The 18,223-nt window shown below is 53.5% G+C and overlaps 1 protein-coding gene across 1 annotated transcript; it reads left to right on the top strand.

The window, feature by feature from the left end:
* On the top strand, window positions 1-18,223 carry ATP1A3 (ATPase Na+/K+ transporting subunit alpha 3). The gene is made up of 22 exons (XM_008067400.2): window positions 1-127; window positions 230-289; window positions 484-687; window positions 1,847-1,960; window positions 2,076-2,210; window positions 2,803-2,920; window positions 3,035-3,303; window positions 5,238-5,436; window positions 5,514-5,623; window positions 5,709-5,843; window positions 9,054-9,246; window positions 9,545-9,720; window positions 9,799-9,935; window positions 10,628-10,778; window positions 11,037-11,205; window positions 14,835-14,989; window positions 15,068-15,191; window positions 15,731-15,876; window positions 16,351-16,481; window positions 17,004-17,105; window positions 17,426-17,517; window positions 17,831-18,223. Exons 1-22 carry the CDS (start codon window positions 125-127, stop codon window positions 17,857-17,859), a joined length of 2,952 nt encoding a protein of 983 aa, XP_008065591.1. The 5' UTR covers window positions 1-124; the 3' UTR covers window positions 17,860-18,223.

The raw sequence follows: 18,223 nt of genomic DNA, 5'->3' as shown, positions 1-18,223 counted from the left end.
GTCTGGTCGCTCTGACAGCTATCGTGTCGCCACCTCGCAGGACAAGAAAGATGACAAGGGCTCGCCCAAGAAGAACAAGGGCAAGGAGCGCCGGGACTTGGATGACCTCAAGAAGGAGGTGGCTATGGTAAGTCCCACCCTCTGTGCCCCCACACCCACCCACAGAGCCCCACCCTGTCCCTGACTGGCCTTGGCACTCACTGTCTTCCCTTAAACTCTTGTACTTCAGACAGAGCACAAGATGTCGGTGGAAGAGGTCTGTCGGAAATACAACACAGACTGCGTGCAGGTGCGGCCCGGCTGGGGCAAGGGCTGGGGGCCTGGACTCTTGGGTCTGAGAGAGGCTGGGGCTGGGGGCCTGGACTTCTGGGTCTGAGGGAGGAGGGGCTGGGGCCTGGACTCCTGGATCCTGGAAGTGCTGGTGAAGGGTTGGATTGCCAGAGCTGTTCGGAGAGGGTTCTGTGTGAGTCCTGTATCCCCCAGGGTCTGACCCACAGCAAAGCCCAGGAGATCCTGGCCCGGGACGGGCCCAACGCACTCACGCCGCCGCCTACCACCCCGGAGTGGGTCAAGTTCTGCCGCCAGCTCTTCGGGGGCTTCTCCATCCTGCTGTGGATCGGGGCCATCCTCTGCTTCCTGGCCTATGGTATCCAAGCAGGCACTGAGGATGATCCCTCTGGTGACAACGTGAGTACCCTGACCCTGCCCTTCGCAAGGCCTTGCACATTTAGGGACACACATGCCCCCACTTCTCCCCATCCCTTTAGACTTTTCAAAGCCCACTCTCCTCCTTTTTCTCGTCTAAATTTCACAATCACTCTTGAGAGAGCCAGATGAGGTACGAGGAAAACAGGTTCAGAAAGGCCAAGTAATTTGTTCAAGATCCCACAGAAAGATGCAAGAACTGGGTTTGTGTGACCTCAGCAGCCTTGGGAACAGATACCAGCATGTGGTGAAAATACCCAAAGAGTGAGTGTGTTCATGGAGAGACCCGGGCTCACCCACCAGCTAATACATCAGGGCCAGTCCGTCCAACACGGGGACACGCACAGGACATGACATCAACGGGTCCCATACCCGTAAACACAGACCCATACATGAACTGTGTGGAGATCCTCACATGCGTACACACACACACATACACACACATGCACACACACACACACGCAGAGGGTCATCTCAGACAGTCACAGCAGGACATAGATTCAAACACAGACACAGACTCTCAAACAAACACAGGAACTCACACACACAGAGATGCAGGTATAACCCAGTGACAGAGACATGAGAATCAAGCACAGACAGACAGTACTCTCGGAAACTGAAACCTAAACAGGCAGACAGACATACCCAGTGTCTTGGATATAAGTTGACTAATAGATAAATGGAGGCAGAGACAGAGAGATAGGGATCCATGCACATGGAACCAAACACAAGCAGTCTCATAAATGTGAAGACAGGTGTACAATCAGACACACAGACAAACACCCAGACACATGAACAGGCAATAGCATGCCTCTAAAGTCTTTAACACAGGTAGGAAAACACACACACACACACACACACACACACACACACACACACACACACACACACATACACAAAACAGAGAGACCCATAGACCCAAAGACTCAGGCACACCCATGTACCGAAAGAGGAACTCAAACATGGACAGGCACACAGACAGGAGAGACTCAGCCATACAGGCCCTCACTACCCCAGGGTTAGATGCCAAATTCAGGCCTCCAGTGACACGAAGCTCCCTTCCCAGACTCCACCAAAGGTGGGAGAGGGCTGGGGGAGCAGTTCAGGTGCCCGTGACCCTTGTCTCCTTGTCTTCCTGCAGCTGTACCTAGGCATCGTACTGGCAGCCGTGGTGATCATCACTGGCTGCTTCTCCTACTATCAGGAGGCCAAGAGCTCCAAGATCATGGAGTCCTTCAAGAACATGGTGCCCCAGGTGAGGAGTGCTTAGGAAGGGCCCGGATGGGCCTGGACAGATGGGTTGGGAGCTGAGCCAAGTGACTCCAGGTAGGGGGAGTCTGGGAGGTGACACTTCTCTACCCCACCCCCAGCAAGCCCTGGTGATCCGGGAAGGTGAGAAGATGCAGGTGAATGCTGAGGAGGTGGTGGTCGGGGACCTGATAGAGATCAAGGGTGGAGACCGAGTCCCTGCTGACCTGCGTATCATCTCAGCACATGGCTGCAAGGTGAGCCTGGGGTCTGGGGCCTGGGGCCCAGATCTGCCCTCCTTCAGGTGGCCCAGAAGTCCAGACCCCAGCCCCTCCTCCCTCAGCCAGTGGAGGCCTCAGCCCCTCCTCCCACAGACCCAGGAATCCAGGCCCCAGCCCCTCCTTCCTCAGACACAGGGGTCCAGGCCCCCCTTTTCCCTCAGATCCAGGAGTCCAGGCCCCCAGCCCCCTCACCCTCATACCCAGATGTCTAGCCCCCAGCCCTACTTCCCTCAGATCCTGGACCAGGCCCCTAGACCCTACTCCTCTGGACTCAGGAGTTCTGGCCCCAGCCCCCTTTATACCCAGGAGTCAGGAGTCCAGGCTTCTAGCCTAACTCCTTTGAGAACTTCAGGTAGCTTAAGCCTTGGCAAGCAGCCCTGTATCCTCCCTACCTTCAAGATCCCAGCTTCTGGCCTCCCAGACACCACTCAGGACACCATTCTCAGACACTTGGGTACTCAGGTTTCTAGCTGTGATTTCCAGGACACAGGCTTTTTTCCCAATGTATCCTGGACATATGCCCTCTGGTTCCTGAGCTGAACCCTCTCTGTGTTGCACACACCCCCAGGTGGACAACTCCTCCTTAACTGGAGAATCCGAGCCCCAGACCCGTTCTCCCGACTGCACACATGACAACCCCTTGGAGACTCGGAATATCACCTTCTTTTCCACCAACTGTGTGGAAGGTGAGGCGGGCGTGGAGGGGGGCAGTCAGTTGGAGCAGGCTGAGGGATCTGCCTGAGGAGGTAGAGACCTCCCTGAACCCATCCCACCTTGACTTAACCCCTCTGACCTTGCAGGCACTGCTCGGGGCGTGGTGGTGGCCACAGGGGACCGCACTGTCATGGGCCGCATCGCTACCCTGGCATCAGGGCTGGAGGTGGGCAAAACGCCCATCGCCATTGAGATCGAGCACTTTATCCAGCTCATCACTGGCGTGGCCGTCTTTCTGGGCGTCTCCTTCTTCATCCTCTCCCTCATTCTTGGATATACCTGGCTGGAGGCTGTCATCTTCCTCATCGGCATCATCGTGGCCAATGTCCCAGAGGGTCTGCTGGCCACTGTCACTGTAAGACCCAGATCCCTGGGTCTGCGGGAGGCAGGGCTGGGGGCCTGGAGCCTTGGGTCTGAGGGAGGAGGGGCTGAGGGCCAGGACTCCTGGATCTCAGGGAGGAGGACCTGGGGGCCTGGACTGCTATGTTCTTGTGAAAGACAACTTGGGCACTGAGGACTGAGCTCCCTAGATCCTGAGTGAGGAGGGGCCTGACTCAAAGGGCCTCATTAACAAAACAAAGACACAAGCAAAGAAACAAACAAAAATCTTGAGAAACATGGCAAGACATAAAAAGCTTACAGTTCTATCGTTTGTTAAATTCACTTACAAAATTAAGCTCGTGGTCATTGTAAAAAGTCTAAAGAGTACTTCAAGTGAAAAAATAAAATAGCAGTCCCTCTCTTGTTCATCCTCCAGCCACACCCTAGATACACGTTCTCTGACCCCCCTGAGAGCTGTGGGCATATTGATTAAATGCTGTTCTCAAGGTGCATAGAAGAGACTGTCCTAGAAATACCATTCTGTTCCTGGATTCACTGACTTAACTTTATGCAAAGTTTACCATTATTTGCATGTTCAAAGCTACACTAGGTCAGAAGGCTTTTTATTGGCATATAGTGTAACACAGAGGCATATAGTGAATATGTAGTCTGATGATTTTGGGCAAACTAAACATGTTTTTGTCAACTGTACCCAGATAGTGTCTTTCAAAAGCCCCCTGAAGACTTCGTTCAACCCCCTAACCCCCAACCCAAGGGTAACCCCTAATCTGGCTTCTTACAGCCTTGATTAACTTTGCCCGTTTTCAAGCCATGTGTGTGTGTATAAATTTTTTTTTGAGTTGGAGTCTCACTTGGTCACCCAGGCTGGAGTGCAGCAGCACGCTCACGGCTACCGCAGCCTCCACCTGTTAGGCTCAGGCAATCCTTCTGCCTCAGCCTTCCAAGTAGCTGGAACTACAGGCATGCACCACCATGCCCAGCTAATTTTTTGATTTATTGTAGAGATGAGGTCTCATCAAGTTGCCCGGGCTGGTCTTGAACCCGTGGGCTCAGGCAATCCTCTCACCTTGGCCTCCCAAAGTGCTGGGCTTATAGGCATGAGTCACAGTGTCCAGCCTCAAACCTTAAATTAATGGAATAATTCAGTATAAACTCTTATTTCTGGCTCTCTTTTGCTAAACATTATGTTTTTAAACTTCATCCATGTAGTTGCAGGCAGCAGTAATGTATTCCTTTCTACTGATGTATTCCATTTTCTTATTCTTTTTCTTTTTTTTTTTTTTTTTTGAGTAGGAGTCTCACTCTGTCCCCCAGGCTGGAGTGCAGTGCAGTGGCACGCTGCTCACAGCCACTGCAACCTTGGCCTGCTGGGCTCAGGCAATCCTTCTGCCTCAGCCTTCCAAGTAGCTGGAACTATAGGCGTATGCTACCACAGCTAGCTGATTTTTTTTATTTATTGTAGAGACAAGGTCTCACCAAGTTGCCCAGACTGGTCTCGAATCCCTGAGCTCAGGCAATCCTCTCGCCTCAGCCTCCCAAAGTGCTGGGATTACGATTACGGGCTTGAGCTACCACGCCTGACTGTATTCCATCTTCTATTCTACAATTCATCCTTTCTGCTATTAGTGGATATCTGGGTTGTTTTCAGTTTGGGACTATTGTACGTGTTGCTGCTATGAACACTCTAGTACATTTCTTTTTTTTAATCTATATATTTTATTTTAAAGATGTGTGATACAATTCAGGATAGTACATGTCTTTGGGGCACTTCTGATCCTACTTCTGTTGGTCTGTACATGGGTGTGGCATTGCTGGGTGTCACCCCATTCTTCCCCAGGCCCCCAGGATGCTCCTCGGGCTGGGCAGCTGGGCTGTGGGCTTCCTGTCGCTCTCAGCCCTGCCGCTGGGTGTCTGCCTGTGATGTGCCTGCCTTTGCACGCCCTTCAGGTGTGTCTGACACTGACCGCCAAGCGCATGGCTCGGAAGAACTGCCTGGTGAAGAACCTGGAGGCTGTAGAAACCCTGGGCTCCACATCCACCATTTGCTCGGACAAGACGGGGACCCTCACCCAGAACCGCATGACAGTTGCCCACATGTGGTTTGACAACCAGATCCATGAGGCCGATACCACTGAGGATCAGTCAGGTGAGAGGGGAACCCAGGGTGGGTACCGTGGGGCCCTGGCTCCAGGGAGCCTCTAACCTCATATGTGCCTCCTCTAGGGACCTCGTTTGACAAGAGCTCGCATACCTGGGTGGCCCTGTCCCATATTGCTGGACTCTGCAATCGTGCTGTCTTCAAGGGTGGTCAGGACAACATCCCTGTGCTCAAGGTGGGTCCAGCTGTGGCCTCTCCTCAGCCCTTCCTGTGCACATGCTCTGTGCTGCACATGCTCTGATGGTCCTCTCTCCCTGCAGAGGGATGTGGCCGGGGACGCCTCTGAGTCTGCCCTGCTCAAGTGCATTGAGTTGTCCTCTGGCTCCGTGAAGTTGATGCGTGAACGGAACAAGAAAGTGGCCGAGATTCCCTTCAACTCCACCAACAAATACCAGGTACTCTGGACTTTCTGGAAGAGTCATCCTGGCCCTCAGGTTCTTTGGGATGCCTGTAAAGTGATCACCTCTGCCCCACTGCCCTCCAGCTTTGGGCAAGTTACTAATCCTCTCAGAGCCTTGATTTCTCCATCTATAAAATGCGAATGATAATACCCACCATGTGGGGAAAGGAACTGGGAGAATTCAAGAGTAAACTTGAGATCTCTGTTGGAGCAAGAGCCAGAGGAGTAAAGATCTTCTTACAGTAGAGAGTGGGAGCCAGCCAGAGACCTCTGGGGGCAGAGCAGTTACTTTCATTCATTCAACAAAATTTTTTTGGCCGAGTGCAGTGAATCATGCCTATAATCCCAGCATGTTGGGAAGCTGAGGCAAGAGACCCATTAACCTGGGCAACATAGCAAGACCTCACCTCTACAAAATTAAATAAGGCCGGGTGCAGTGGCTCAGCCTGTAATCCCAGCACTTTGGAGGCAAAAGGCCTAGGGGTTCGAGGCCACCCTGGGCAACTTGGTGAGACCTCGCCTCTACAATAAATCACAAAAACTTGCTAAGTGTGGAGGTATGCATCTGTAGTTCCAGTTACTTGGAAGGCTGAGGAGAAAGAATCACCTAAACCCAGCAGGTCAAGTCTGCGGTGGCTGTGAGCATGTCACTACACTCCAGCCTGGGCAACAAGAGTGAGACTCCAACTCAAAAAATAAAAAAAAAATAATTAGTTGGGCATGGTGTCCCAGCTACTTGGGAGGCTGAAGCAGAAGAATCGCCTGAGCCCAGGAGGTCAAGGCTGTGGTGAGCCATAATAGCACCACTGGACTCCAGCCTGGGCTATAGAGCGAGATTCTGACTCAAACAAAACAAAGAAAAAAAACAGGATTTCACTATGTTGCACAGACTGAAGTGCAGTGGCATGATCATGGCTCACTGCAGCCTCAAACTCCTGGGCCCAGACAGTCTTCCCATCTCAGCCTTCCAAGTAGCTAAAATTACAGGTGCATGCCACCATGCCGAGCTAATTATTTAATTTTTATTATTTTATTTTATTTTAGAGTTAGCGTCTCATTCTGTTGCCAGGCTGAAGTGCTGTGGCACAATCACAGCTCACCGCAGCCTTGACCACCTGAGCTCAGGCGACTCTTCTGCCTTAGCCTCCTGAGTAGCTGGAACTATAGGCACACACCACCAACCTTGGCTAATTTTAAAAAATATTTTTTGGAGGCAAGGTCTCGCTACATTGCGCAGGCTGGTCTTGAACTTCTGGTTCAAGTGATTCTCCCACCTCAGCCTCCCAAAGTGTTGGGATTAGAGGCGTGAGCCACCGCACTTGGCCCAAGTATTTTTCTTAGCAACCACCATGTTAGGCCTTGGTTTAGGTGTTGGGGTGTATAAGGTAGTGAGTCAAACAGTGACGTCCCACCTCTCCTCTCTGAAACTCACAAACTAGTTTGGGAAGACAGACGATAACAAAAGCATGAGAAGATATGCATAGTGGGTCATAGTGCTAAGGGAAGGATCCTTACAGGTGTCTGGGGGAAGTGTTCAAGCAGCAGGCACAGCGTGTGCAAAGGCCCTGAGGCTGGAGTGTGTTGACTTGTCTGAACAACAGCCAGACAGCCAGTGTGAAGGGGCAGGGAGCCAGGGAGTGTGGTGAGTGCTGGGCCAGATCCAGTTAGGCCCCATTGGGTGTGGAGAGGACTTGACTGTGACTCTGAGGGGGACACAAGCCACGTGAGGGCTCTGAGCAGAGGAGAGACAGGAGTTGACTCACATCTTTTTTAAAAACTTTATTAAGATACAACTCACATACCACGAATCATCCATTTAAAGTGTCTAATTTAATAGCTTTAGCATATTTGCAGATATATGCCACCGTCTACGTAGTCAATTTTAGAGCGTTTTCATCACCTCGAAAAAGAAACCCCACATCCATTGCTGTCACCCACCCCCTCTTCTTCTATACTCCCGGCCCTAAGCAACCACTAACCTACTTTCTGTCTCTATGGATTTGCCTATTCTGGACATTTCATAAAAATGGAATCATACAACATATGGCCTTCTGTGACTGGCTTCGTTCTCTGAGCTTAACGTTTCCAAGGTTCATCCCCATCGTAGCATGTGTCCGAGGTTCATTCCTTCTGTGGTTGAGTAACATTCCATTGTAAACGTATGCTGCCTTCTGATTATCTACTTGTCAATCAATGGACATCTGGGCTCTTCCCACCTTTTGGCTTACTATGAACAATGGTGCTGTGAACATGCGTGTGCAAGTTTTTGTGTGGCCATATGTTTGCGTTTCTCTTGGTTCCATACTGGGAAGTTGCTGGGTCATGTGGTGACTATGTTTAACCTCTTGGGAAACTGCCAGACTATTTTCCAAAATGGCTGTAGCATTTTCCATTGACTCATGTTTCTAAAGGCTCCTCCTGACCACCTTGGGGAGGAAATACTATAAGGTGGGGAGGGCAGGCATGGGGATCCCAGTGTGGGGGCTGCTGGGTTGTTCCCCACGAGAGATGATGGTGACTGGACCAGGGAAAGGGTAGCAGAGGTGAGAAGAGGGTGGATTTGGGGCGTATTTCAGAGGTGAGCAGACCATATTTAGTGATGGGTCAGAGAGAAGGAGCAAGGCAAAGAGAGGCTGGGCACCAGTGGCCCATGCCTGTAATCCCAGCACTTTGGGAGGTCGAGGCAGGGGGATCACTTGAGCCCAGGAGTTCAAGACCAGCCTGGGCAACATAGCGAGATCTTGTCTCTACCAAATATCAAAAACATTAGTTGGGTGTAGTGGCATGCACCTGTAGTCCCAGGTGCTCAGGAGGCTGGGGCAGAAGGCTTACCTGAGCCCAGGAGGTCAAGGCTGAGGTGAGCTGTGATCATGCCACCGCACTTCAGCCTGGGTGACAGAGTGAGACTCCAACTCAAAAAAAAAAAAAGAGAGAGAGAGAGAGAAAGAGAGAGAGGCACCTAACCTAAGAACAGCTGAGATTTCTGCTACACAGAGGGACAGAAATATCTGTGAGATAGACAGAAGAGGGAAGGGATGAGCAGAGATATCTGGGAGAGAGGTTCCCTGCTGGGGGAGCCCTGGCGTGGTCTGTCCTGGCACCTGTGGCTCTGGGTGGAGGGGCAGGAGGGTCCCCTCTCCCAACCCAATGCGGGCAGCCTCTGGGTGTCTGTGTGACTCAGGCATGTCACTCTTTCTGTCCGTAGCTCTCCATCCATGAGACAGAAGACCCCAATGACAACCGATACCTGCTAGTGATGAAGGGCGCCCCCGAACGCATCCTGGACCGCTGCTCCACCATCTTGCTGCAGGGCAAGGAGCAGCCACTGGACGAGGAGATGAAGGAGGCCTTCCAGAACGCCTACCTCGAGCTTGGCGGCCTGGGTGAACGCGTGCTCGGTGTGCACTCCTGGGTGGGGCGTGGCTGCTGGGCCAGGGGTCAGGCCTGCTCTGGGGTCCCTTAGAGGGAAGGGATGGATGTGATGCTGCCCAAGCCTGGCTCAGAACAGGGCCTCCCAGAATGCACCACGAATGAATGAATGAACGAAAGTGGAAGGCATCCTTAGGAAATGAGTGTTGACCATCTGGCTGACTGGGGAGATGGACCCTTGGGGATCCAGACATCTGGAAGCATGGGGCAGAGGCCTGGAGGTCTCCAAGATGGAGCCCTCATGCCGCACCCCGTCCCTGCCACCAGGTTTCTGCCATTATTACCTGCCAGAGGAGCAGTTCCCCAAGGGCTTTGCCTTTGACTGCGACGATGTGAACTTCACCACGGACAACCTCTGCTTTGTGGGCCTCATGTCCATGATTGACCCACCCCGGGCAGCTGTCCCTGACGCGGTGGGCAAGTGCCGCAGTGCAGGCATCAAGGTGTGGCTCGGGGCAGCAGCGGGTAGGGCTGGGGCCTTCAGGGGAGGCTGGGTTATCCCTAAAAAACTATGTCCACAGGTCATCATGGTCACGGGTGATCACCCTATCACAGCCAAGGCCATCGCCAAGGGTGTGGGCATCATCTCTGAGGGCAATGAGACTGTGGAAGACATCGCTGCCCGGCTCAACATTCCCGTCAGCCAGGTCAACCCCCGGTGAGCCGACCACCCGGCCTAGAGCCCTGGAGGCCATCTCTAGGGAGGCTGCCTCCGTCCAGCCTCCTTCTGTCCTGCCTGTCCCCCTTCCTTCCTGACACTTGTCTGTGTACTCGGGCCTGACCCCCATTCCTCCTCCACCTGTGGGATTGGGCAGCCTGGTGTTGCAGCCACAGGGGTTAGCCAGGTCTGGCTTTGCATCTCAACTTTGCTGTTCACAAGCTATGTGACCTTGGACAAATCATTTAGTATCCCTGAGTCTCAGTTTCCCCATCTCTAAAATGGGCTACTAATATTTCTATCTCAGAGGTTTTAGTGACATCCCATATTTCTCTGTGTCTCTCTTTTTTTTGCTTTCCATCTTTGTCTTTCTCTTTTCTGTTTCATTTTTCTGACCTGCTTTGCTTTTCCATCTCCATGCCTGTCTCCACATCCATCTCCCTTCCTGTGTATCCGTATGTCTGCATTTCTCCAAATACACTGTCACAAAGTCCTTCCTCAGGTCTGCCCTCACGCATGACTGCTGCAGTCTCCTCCTCTCCTGCTCCCCCCCTTCCCTGTTCAGTCCCTCCACCCCCGCCTCCAGCTCGTCTGTCTATGGGTCTGGCCCATCTGTGTCTGTCCTTCAGGTGTTGCTACACCACTCTCCTCACACCATGACCTCAGCTGTCTGCCCTCTCTGTTCTTCCCAGGGACGCCAAGGCCTGTGTGATCCATGGCACTGATCTCAAGGACTTCACCTCCGAGCAAATCGATGAGATCCTGCAGAATCACACGGAGATCGTCTTTGCCCGCACGTCCCCCCAGCAGAAGCTCATCATTGTGGAGGGCTGTCAGAGACAGGTGGGCTTGTGCTGGAGTGCCACAGTGGAGGGGACTGGGCTGGCAATTCCTGAATCCTTATTGAGGAAGGTCTGGGGGCCTGGGCTCCCGCGTCTGAGGGAAGAGGGGCTGGGGCTTGGGCTCCTGGGTCTGAGAGAGGAGGGGCTGGGGACCTGGACTCCCAGGTCTGAGGGAGGAGGGTCTGGACTCTTGTGTCTGAGAGAGGAGAGGTTTGGGGGCCTGGCATGTGGGTGTCATCCTTACCCTTCCTCCCTCCAGGGTGCAATCGTGGCTGTGACCGGTGATGGTGTGAATGACTCCCCTGCTCTGAAGAAGGCTGACATTGGTGTGGCCATGGGCATTGCCGGCTCTGACGTCTCCAAGCAGGCAGCGGACATGATTCTACTAGATGACAACTTTGCCTCCATTGTCACAGGAGTGGAAGAGGGTGAGTTGGCCAGGGTGACCCTGGAGATTGGGATCACTGCCAGAGGCCAAGACAGGTGAGGAGAGCTGCTGGGGCTGCAGTTGGATGCGCAGTGGCGACCACAGCACGGCTTGGGCCCTGTGGAGCCTGAGCCTGTCCCTTTCTGATCTTCCCCGTGAAGTCGAGAGCTCCCTGAGCAGGACTGGGCTGACGCATTTCTGGGTCTCTGCCTTGTCCAGCACAAGCCCAGTTTTGTGGGTGAGGCAGACTGGGAAGCATTTTTTAAATTCTTGCAAATGCAACCATGAGGAAGCCGAGAATCCTGGGGGAGGCTTCGGGACACCCTCAGCCAGCCTGGCCCGGACCCTCAGACCCTCCCAGAGTAGACAGTGATGGCAGAGGTTGTGAGCCTGGACTCCTGAGTCTGAGAGAAGAGGAGCTCAGGCTTAGACTCCTGGGTCTAAGGGAGGAGGGGCTAGGGTCTGAACTTCTGGGTCTGAGGAAGGATGGACTGGGGGCCTGGATGCTGGATTTGAGGAAGGAGAGGCTGGGTGCCTGGACTCCTGGGTCTAAGGGAGGAGAGGCTGGGGGTCTGGCCATCAGTGGGCCACGACAGGTTGTCCACAGAGAGCAGTGCCAGGGATGAGCATCGCAGGCAGAAGAAGCTTACACAGGCAAGGTGCTGTGAAGGGCTGGGGTCTGAGGCTGGAGCTAGTGTTGAGGGAGACACCAGGAGCCTGGGCTGCCAAGCCAACAGACACCACCTCCTGATGGGCCCAGATGAAGCCACAGAGGGGCTGGTTCACATTTCATTGTATTCTGGTCATCAAAGTAATTCACGATAATTATAGACAATGCAGAAAGGCATTTAGGAGCAAATTAGAATCACCCATAACCTCACCATCCAGAAATAATCGCTGTTCATGCTTTGGTGCCTTTTCTTCCAAGTTCTCTCTCCCATTTGAAATGTCATTAGTGTAAAAAATAATCTATGGTAAGAGAATTCCAATGGTAAATCTGAGCCCAAAGTGACAAATTAGATGACCTTAGCCCTCGGCCCCCATGTCCCAGAGGAAACCATGGTTGACACTCTCTTATGCCCCATGACGCCTTCTACGCATACTCAGTGCACACCTCTCCGGGTACAGCCATCGCCTCCTTCCACACCTTGTGCCTGATGCTGGGTGCTCGGGTGCTTGGAGGCAGCTGTGAGCAGAGCAGTCACTGTCTCTGCTCTCATGGGGCCGAGAGAGACAGCCTTAGATGAGTTAACAGATACATAATGACAGATTGTGATGTGTGCTAAGAAGAAAACAATCAGGGTGCTGTAGTAGATAATAACAGGAATCCTGGCCAGATACCGTGGCCAGGGAAGTCCTCTCTGAAGTGAGAAAAAATAGAAACTTAACTTCCATCAGGGGGAATTCCGGATGTACCCCAAAATCGAACAAAGGTGCAGTGAGCCTCCACGCCTCCACCGCCGCTGCTGTTGTGGTCAGTGCATAGCCCATCTTGTTTCTTCTCCTCCTCCTCCTCCTCCTCCTTTTCTCCTCCTCCTCACAATAGAGACGAGGTCTCACTGTGTTGCCCAGGCTGGTCTGGATCTCCTGGGCTCCAACAATCCTTCTGCTTCAGCCTCCCAAAGTGCTGGGATTACAGGCATGAGCCACCACACCTGGCCCCCATCTTATTTCATCTTGATCCCCTGCCACACGTACTGGATTATGTTGAAGCACATTGAAGTCATCATTTCACTTATAAATATTTTAGGATGAGGACCAACTAGTTCATGGAGATCAGCACGTTGCAGGGAAAGAGAATATCAGGTAGGAACACCCCAGGTCTTACTGTCACACAGAAGTAATCAAAGCATCTACACTGTGTGTGGCCCGCCTCCCTTCCTCTTCCTTCTTGCTTTTTTGGTTTTTGTTATTGCTGTTGTTTTGAGTCAGGGTCTCACTCTGTCGCCCAGGCTTCAGTGTAGTGGCACCATCATGGTTCACTGCAGCCTCCACCTCCTAGGCTCAGGCGGTCCTTCCACCTCAACCTCTCAAGTAGCTGGGACTATAGACGTGCGCCACCACACCTGGCTAATTTTTAGATTTTTTGTAGACACAAGGTCTCATTATGTTGCCCAGGCTGATCTTAAACTCCTGGGCTCAAGTGATTCTTCGCCCCAGCCTCCCCCAAAGTGCTGGGATTACAGGTATGAGTTACTGTACCCAGGTCTCTTTGTTCTTTCTTGATGATTGACCTCATTCCTCAGGGCCTCGAAGAATGTGGGGAAGGTGGAGGGTGAATTTGTATTGAGATATAACATATATACAGTGAGTTGGGCAATGTGATGATTTTTTCTCTTTTTTTTGAGTCAGGCTCTCACTCTGTCACCCAGGCTGTAGTGCAATGGCATGATCACGGCAATCACTGCTCATGGCAGTCTTGGCCTCCTCTTCCTTCCATCTAGCATTCCCAATAGCTGGGACTATAGGCATGCACCACCATATCTGGCTAATTTTTGTTGTTTATTTTTTTGTAGATGTGAGGTTTCACTGTATTGCCCAAGCTGGTCTTGAACTCCTGGGCTCAAGCAGTCTGCCCACCTTAGCTTCCCACCAAAGTGCTGGGATTACAGGCGCAAGCCACCATGCCCAGCAATTTGAAATTTTACAAGTGTACCCACCCATGCAACCACCAGACTCAGTCAAGATAGAGAACAGGCCGGGCGTGGTGGCTCATGCCTGTAATCCCAGCACTTTGGGAAGCCAAGGTGAGAGGATTGCCTGAGCCCGTGGGTTTGAGACCGCCTGAGCAACTTGGCAAGCCCTCATCTCTACAATAAATCAAGAAAAATTAGCCGGTCATGATGGCACATGCCTGTGGTTCCAGCTACTTGAAGGCTGAGACGGAAGGATCACTGAGCCCAGCAGGTCAAGGCTGTGATGGCCATGAGCGTGCCACTGCCCTCCAGCCTGGACGACAGAGTGAGACTCCAACTAAAAAAAAAAAAAAAAGAAAAGAGAACATTTTCAGCTCCATGTGTGGGTTTTGTCTGCATTCCTCCCAGTCTGTATTTCCCTTCCCCAAAAATAAATCCTTTCCTGCCTTTTAGTCCATGGATGAGTGTTGAACCTCATCTTGATGGAACCATACGGTATGAATGCTTTTGTGCCTGTCTCATTTCACTCAATATAACATCCGAGATTCAGTCATGGAGTTGGGTGTGACAGTGGCCCTTCCCTTTCCTCGCCAAGTAGTGTTCTACTGTGTGAATGTACCACAATTTACTCACCCCTTGCCTGTTGATGGACACTGGCTAGGCTCTGGCTTTTGCTTATAGTGAATAATGCTGTGGTGAATATTCTTGTACTTGCTTTTTTGGTAGACGTAATAAGCACTTGTCTCCCTTGGGCATGAACCTACGAGTAGGTTCACCAGGTCAGCGGGGTAGGGAGATGTTTAACTCTAATAGAAACTCCTAAACCGTCTTCCAAAATGGTTGTATTTCAAGAATGTTTAGACAAGGACAGCATGGTCAGATGTTTGTGTGGAAAGCTGACTGGGATCAGAAAGGATACTGGACTGGGCAGGGGGCAGAGGGAGTGGGGTGCCCTGGTGTGAACACACCAGCTCTGAGCCTGCCCCTGCCACAGGCCGCCTGATCTTTGACAACCTGAAGAAGTCCATCGCCTATACCCTGACCAGCAACATCCCCGAGATCACGCCCTTCCTGCTGTTCATCATGGCCAACATCCCGCTGCCCCTGGGCACCATCACCATCCTGTGCATCGACCTGGGCACCGACATGGTGAGCCCTGGCAGCCACCCCTGGGCCCTGGGATAGCAGGGTGCTGCCCTCCCCGGCTCACTGGCCCCTCCCACCCAGGTTCCTGCCATCTCATTGGCGTATGAGGCTGCTGAGAGCGACATCATGAAACGGCAGCCCAGGAACCCACGGACTGACAAGCTGGTCAATGAGAGGCTCATCAGCATGGCCTATGGGCAGATCGGTGAGAGGCTGGGAACCCTGGCTCATTACGACTGAAGGCCCAGGACCTAGAGCAGGACCTGACTCCCAGTGGGCACTGAGGACCCTGGTGTGGACTGAGGGGAGCAGGTGTGGGATAGGACCAGCTGTGAGCTCTCTGGCGGGTGGGCCTGCACCCCATCCCTCTCCACCTCCTCCTTTCCTGCTGCTGGAGATGAGTGTGCAGAGTGCAGACACTCTCCTTGGGACTGTCTCTGCAAGCAGAGGCTTCATGGCTGTGGGCCAAGACCTGGGGGGTTCATGCCTGTCTAGGGTAGCCTGTCAGGTTCAAGCCTGGGGTCCTCCAGGATTTCATGATGTTCAGGTGGGAGAGAAACTCCATCTGGGAGAGCCCCCTCCCTGAGGCCCCCACCTGGGTGGTTCATATCAGGGTTCACCACCAGGTAGGGCTCTCAGGTGGCCCACCCTCCTCTCTGTGGGGGTCTCAAGCAGCCTCTGAGGTGTGCTGGCCACCAGCCCCCACTTGAGCCTCTCCTCTGCACCCTTCTGTCCTTCCCCTAGGAATGATCCAGGCTCTTGGTGGCTTTTTCTCCTACTTTGTGATCTTGGCGGAAAATGGCTTCTTGCCCGGCAACCTGGTGGGCATCCGGCTAAACTGGGATGACCGCACTGTCAACGACCTAGAGGACAGTTATGGGCAGCAGTGGGTGAGTGGGCTGGGCTCCACAGCATGTCTGTCCACCATAAGAGCCCCTGGCCACTATGCAGGGCCATTTCCTGTGATGGCCCCTCTGCCCCCCACCAGGGCAACATCAAGACCCTCAACAGACATGCAGGACCTCCTGGTGCTCTTAGCCCAGCCCATTGCGTGTCTCTTGTCCCACTGTCCACGCTCTCTGCCCTGCCAGGCCTTCTTCCCCTGCTGTCTATTCAAAGCCTGGCTACTATCTGTCCTCAGGAGGCCTATGGGGTCCGCGTCTTCCTGCCTGGCCCCCAGTAGATGACCGAGATCCCTGTTAAACTTTCTCCTTCCTTGTACATCTCCTGACCCTCCCCGCCAGGGCTGCGAGCCCAAAGAGGGGGACACATCGAGGCCCTGGGGAAACTCATGTTGGGTGGGGGGCGGGGCATGGTGGCGGTGACGCTGACTGATGTCCCGCGCCCCTTCATGGCTCCCGCAGACCTACGAGCAGAGGAAGGTGGTGGAGTTCACGTGCCATACGGCCTTCTTTGTGAGCATAGTTGTGGTCCAGTGGGCCGATCTGATCATCTGCAAGACTCGGAGGAACTCAGTCTTCCAGCAGGGCATGAAGTGAGGGCCAGCAGGCACATGGCGGCCACGCAGCAATCGGTCTTGTCTGTGTGTCTGTCTGTGTCTCTCCCCTCATACTCCCTGCTCTGATTTTGGCCTCTGCACTGATTTTCTCTCAGGGAGTCACGTGTATCCTGGATTCTCTCAGTCTGCCTCAAGGTGGGGGGTGGGGGAGTCCCCTGGGCCCCTCTCCAGATCTGCTTTTCCTTTTTATACCTCCACCTCTCTGTCTCTCCTTGTCTTCTATCTTTCTGTGTCACCATCCCTCTACCTCTCTTTGTCTCTGTCTCTGTGTGTCTCCGTCTCAGGGCATGTCTCCCTATCTCTGTCTCTGCCTCTCTGTCCTGTTGCCTTCTGTGTTCTTGTCGCTCTCTGTGTATGTGCTGTGGTCTCTGACCATCTCTGTGTTTATCTCCATCTGTCTCTCAGTGTGTCTCTGGGTGCCTGCATTATGTATCTCTGTGGGGTGGGGTGCAGGGTGGGGATTCTCTGGACCCAGACCATTCTCGTCTGTGCCTCTAGGAACAAGATCCTGATCTTCGGGTTGTTTGAGGAGACAGCCCTGGCTGCCTTCCTGTCTTACTGCCCTGGCATGGATGTGGCCCTTCGCATGTACCCTCTCAAGTGAGTTCCCGCTGCTCCCAGACCTCCTGGGGCCGCCCCGCCCACGTCAGACTCCCCCGGCTTGGACTCCCCCACTTCTCCTGGTACCTCTCTGGAACCCCCATTGCTGTCCCTGTTCTGATGCCACTGAGCCTACCCCATGGCCTGTCCTCACCATGAGTCACTCTGCGAACCCTAGACCCCAGCTGGGCCAGGTACCCCTCAGCTGTGGGCAGGAAGGGTCCTGAAAGACTGACCGGCTGGTTCCTCTCCTGTCCTCTGGGACGCTGCCCCATCCCACATCAGAGCCAGGTACTCACGCCTTCTGTCTCCCCCTGCAGGCCCAGCTGGTGGTTCTGTGCCTTCCCCTACAGTTTCCTCATCTTCGTCTATGATGAAATCCGCAAACTCATCCTGCGCAGGAACCCCGGGGGTGAGGGGGATTGGCGGGGAAAGGGCACAAGCTGGGGTCCAGGATGGGGCGGCCGAGGGGGGACCCCCCGGGGAGAGGTGTCGGGAACAGCTCCTCTCATGCCAGCCTTGCCCTCCTGGGTGGCTCTGTGCTCTCTTCCTGTCTCTTCAGTCCTCTCCAGCTTCCTGTGTGTCTTCGCGTCTCTGTCCCTCCTGGCTTCTTTGGCCCTGTTTCTCTCTCTGTCGCTGTCTCTCCCCCTCTGCTGTCCCTCTCTCTTTGCCTGTCTCTCTCCGTCTCTTACTCTGTCTCTTTCTCTCCTTCTTTGTCTCTCCAGGTTGGGTGGAGAAAGAAACCTACTACTGACCTCAACCCCACCACATCGCCCGTCTCTTCCCCACCCCCCAAGCCCAGGACAGCCCCTTCCAGTCCCCCTCATTTTGTATTCTGGGGGGAGGGGCCCTCTCTCCCCGTGGCCCTATCTTGGCCCCACCCTCTCAACTGTCTCACGCCCTGTCCCTCTCTCCCCTCTCTGGCTGGCTTCTCTCCCCTAACCCCTGCCTCTCTCCTCTCTCTTTTCTGTGTCTGTTTCTCTCCCTCTCCTTACTCCTCATCCAACCAGACTCTCCCAGCCACCTCCCTGGGCTCTTTTTTACTCCCCCTCAACCCCCAGTTGATGCCATCTCCGGTTCTGGACAATTATCAAATATATCAGTGGGGAGAGAGAAGC

This window comes from Carlito syrichta, unplaced genomic scaffold, assembly GCF_000164805.1.
Source record: "Carlito syrichta isolate Samal-C Ts95f unplaced genomic scaffold, Tarsius_syrichta-2.0.1 Scaffold309504, whole genome shotgun sequence".
Lineage (NCBI taxonomy): Eukaryota > Metazoa > Chordata > Mammalia > Primates > Tarsiidae > Carlito > Carlito syrichta.
Note: the sequence above shows the minus strand (reverse complement) of the source record. Positions and strands in the feature narration are given on the sequence as shown.

What these genes read in the sequence shown, in the direction of transcription:
- ATP1A3 (XM_008067400.2), top strand. An exon ending in TCTCAGCACATGGCTGCAAG is followed by an intron (nt 2,211 to 2,802) that starts GTGAGCCTGGGG and finishes ACACACCCCCAG; the next exon opens with GTGGACAACTCCTCCTTAAC. An exon ending in CCTGCGCAGGAACCCCGGGG is followed by an intron (nt 17,518 to 17,830) that starts GTGAGGGGGATT and finishes TTGTCTCTCCAG; the next exon opens with GTTGGGTGGAGAAAGAAACC.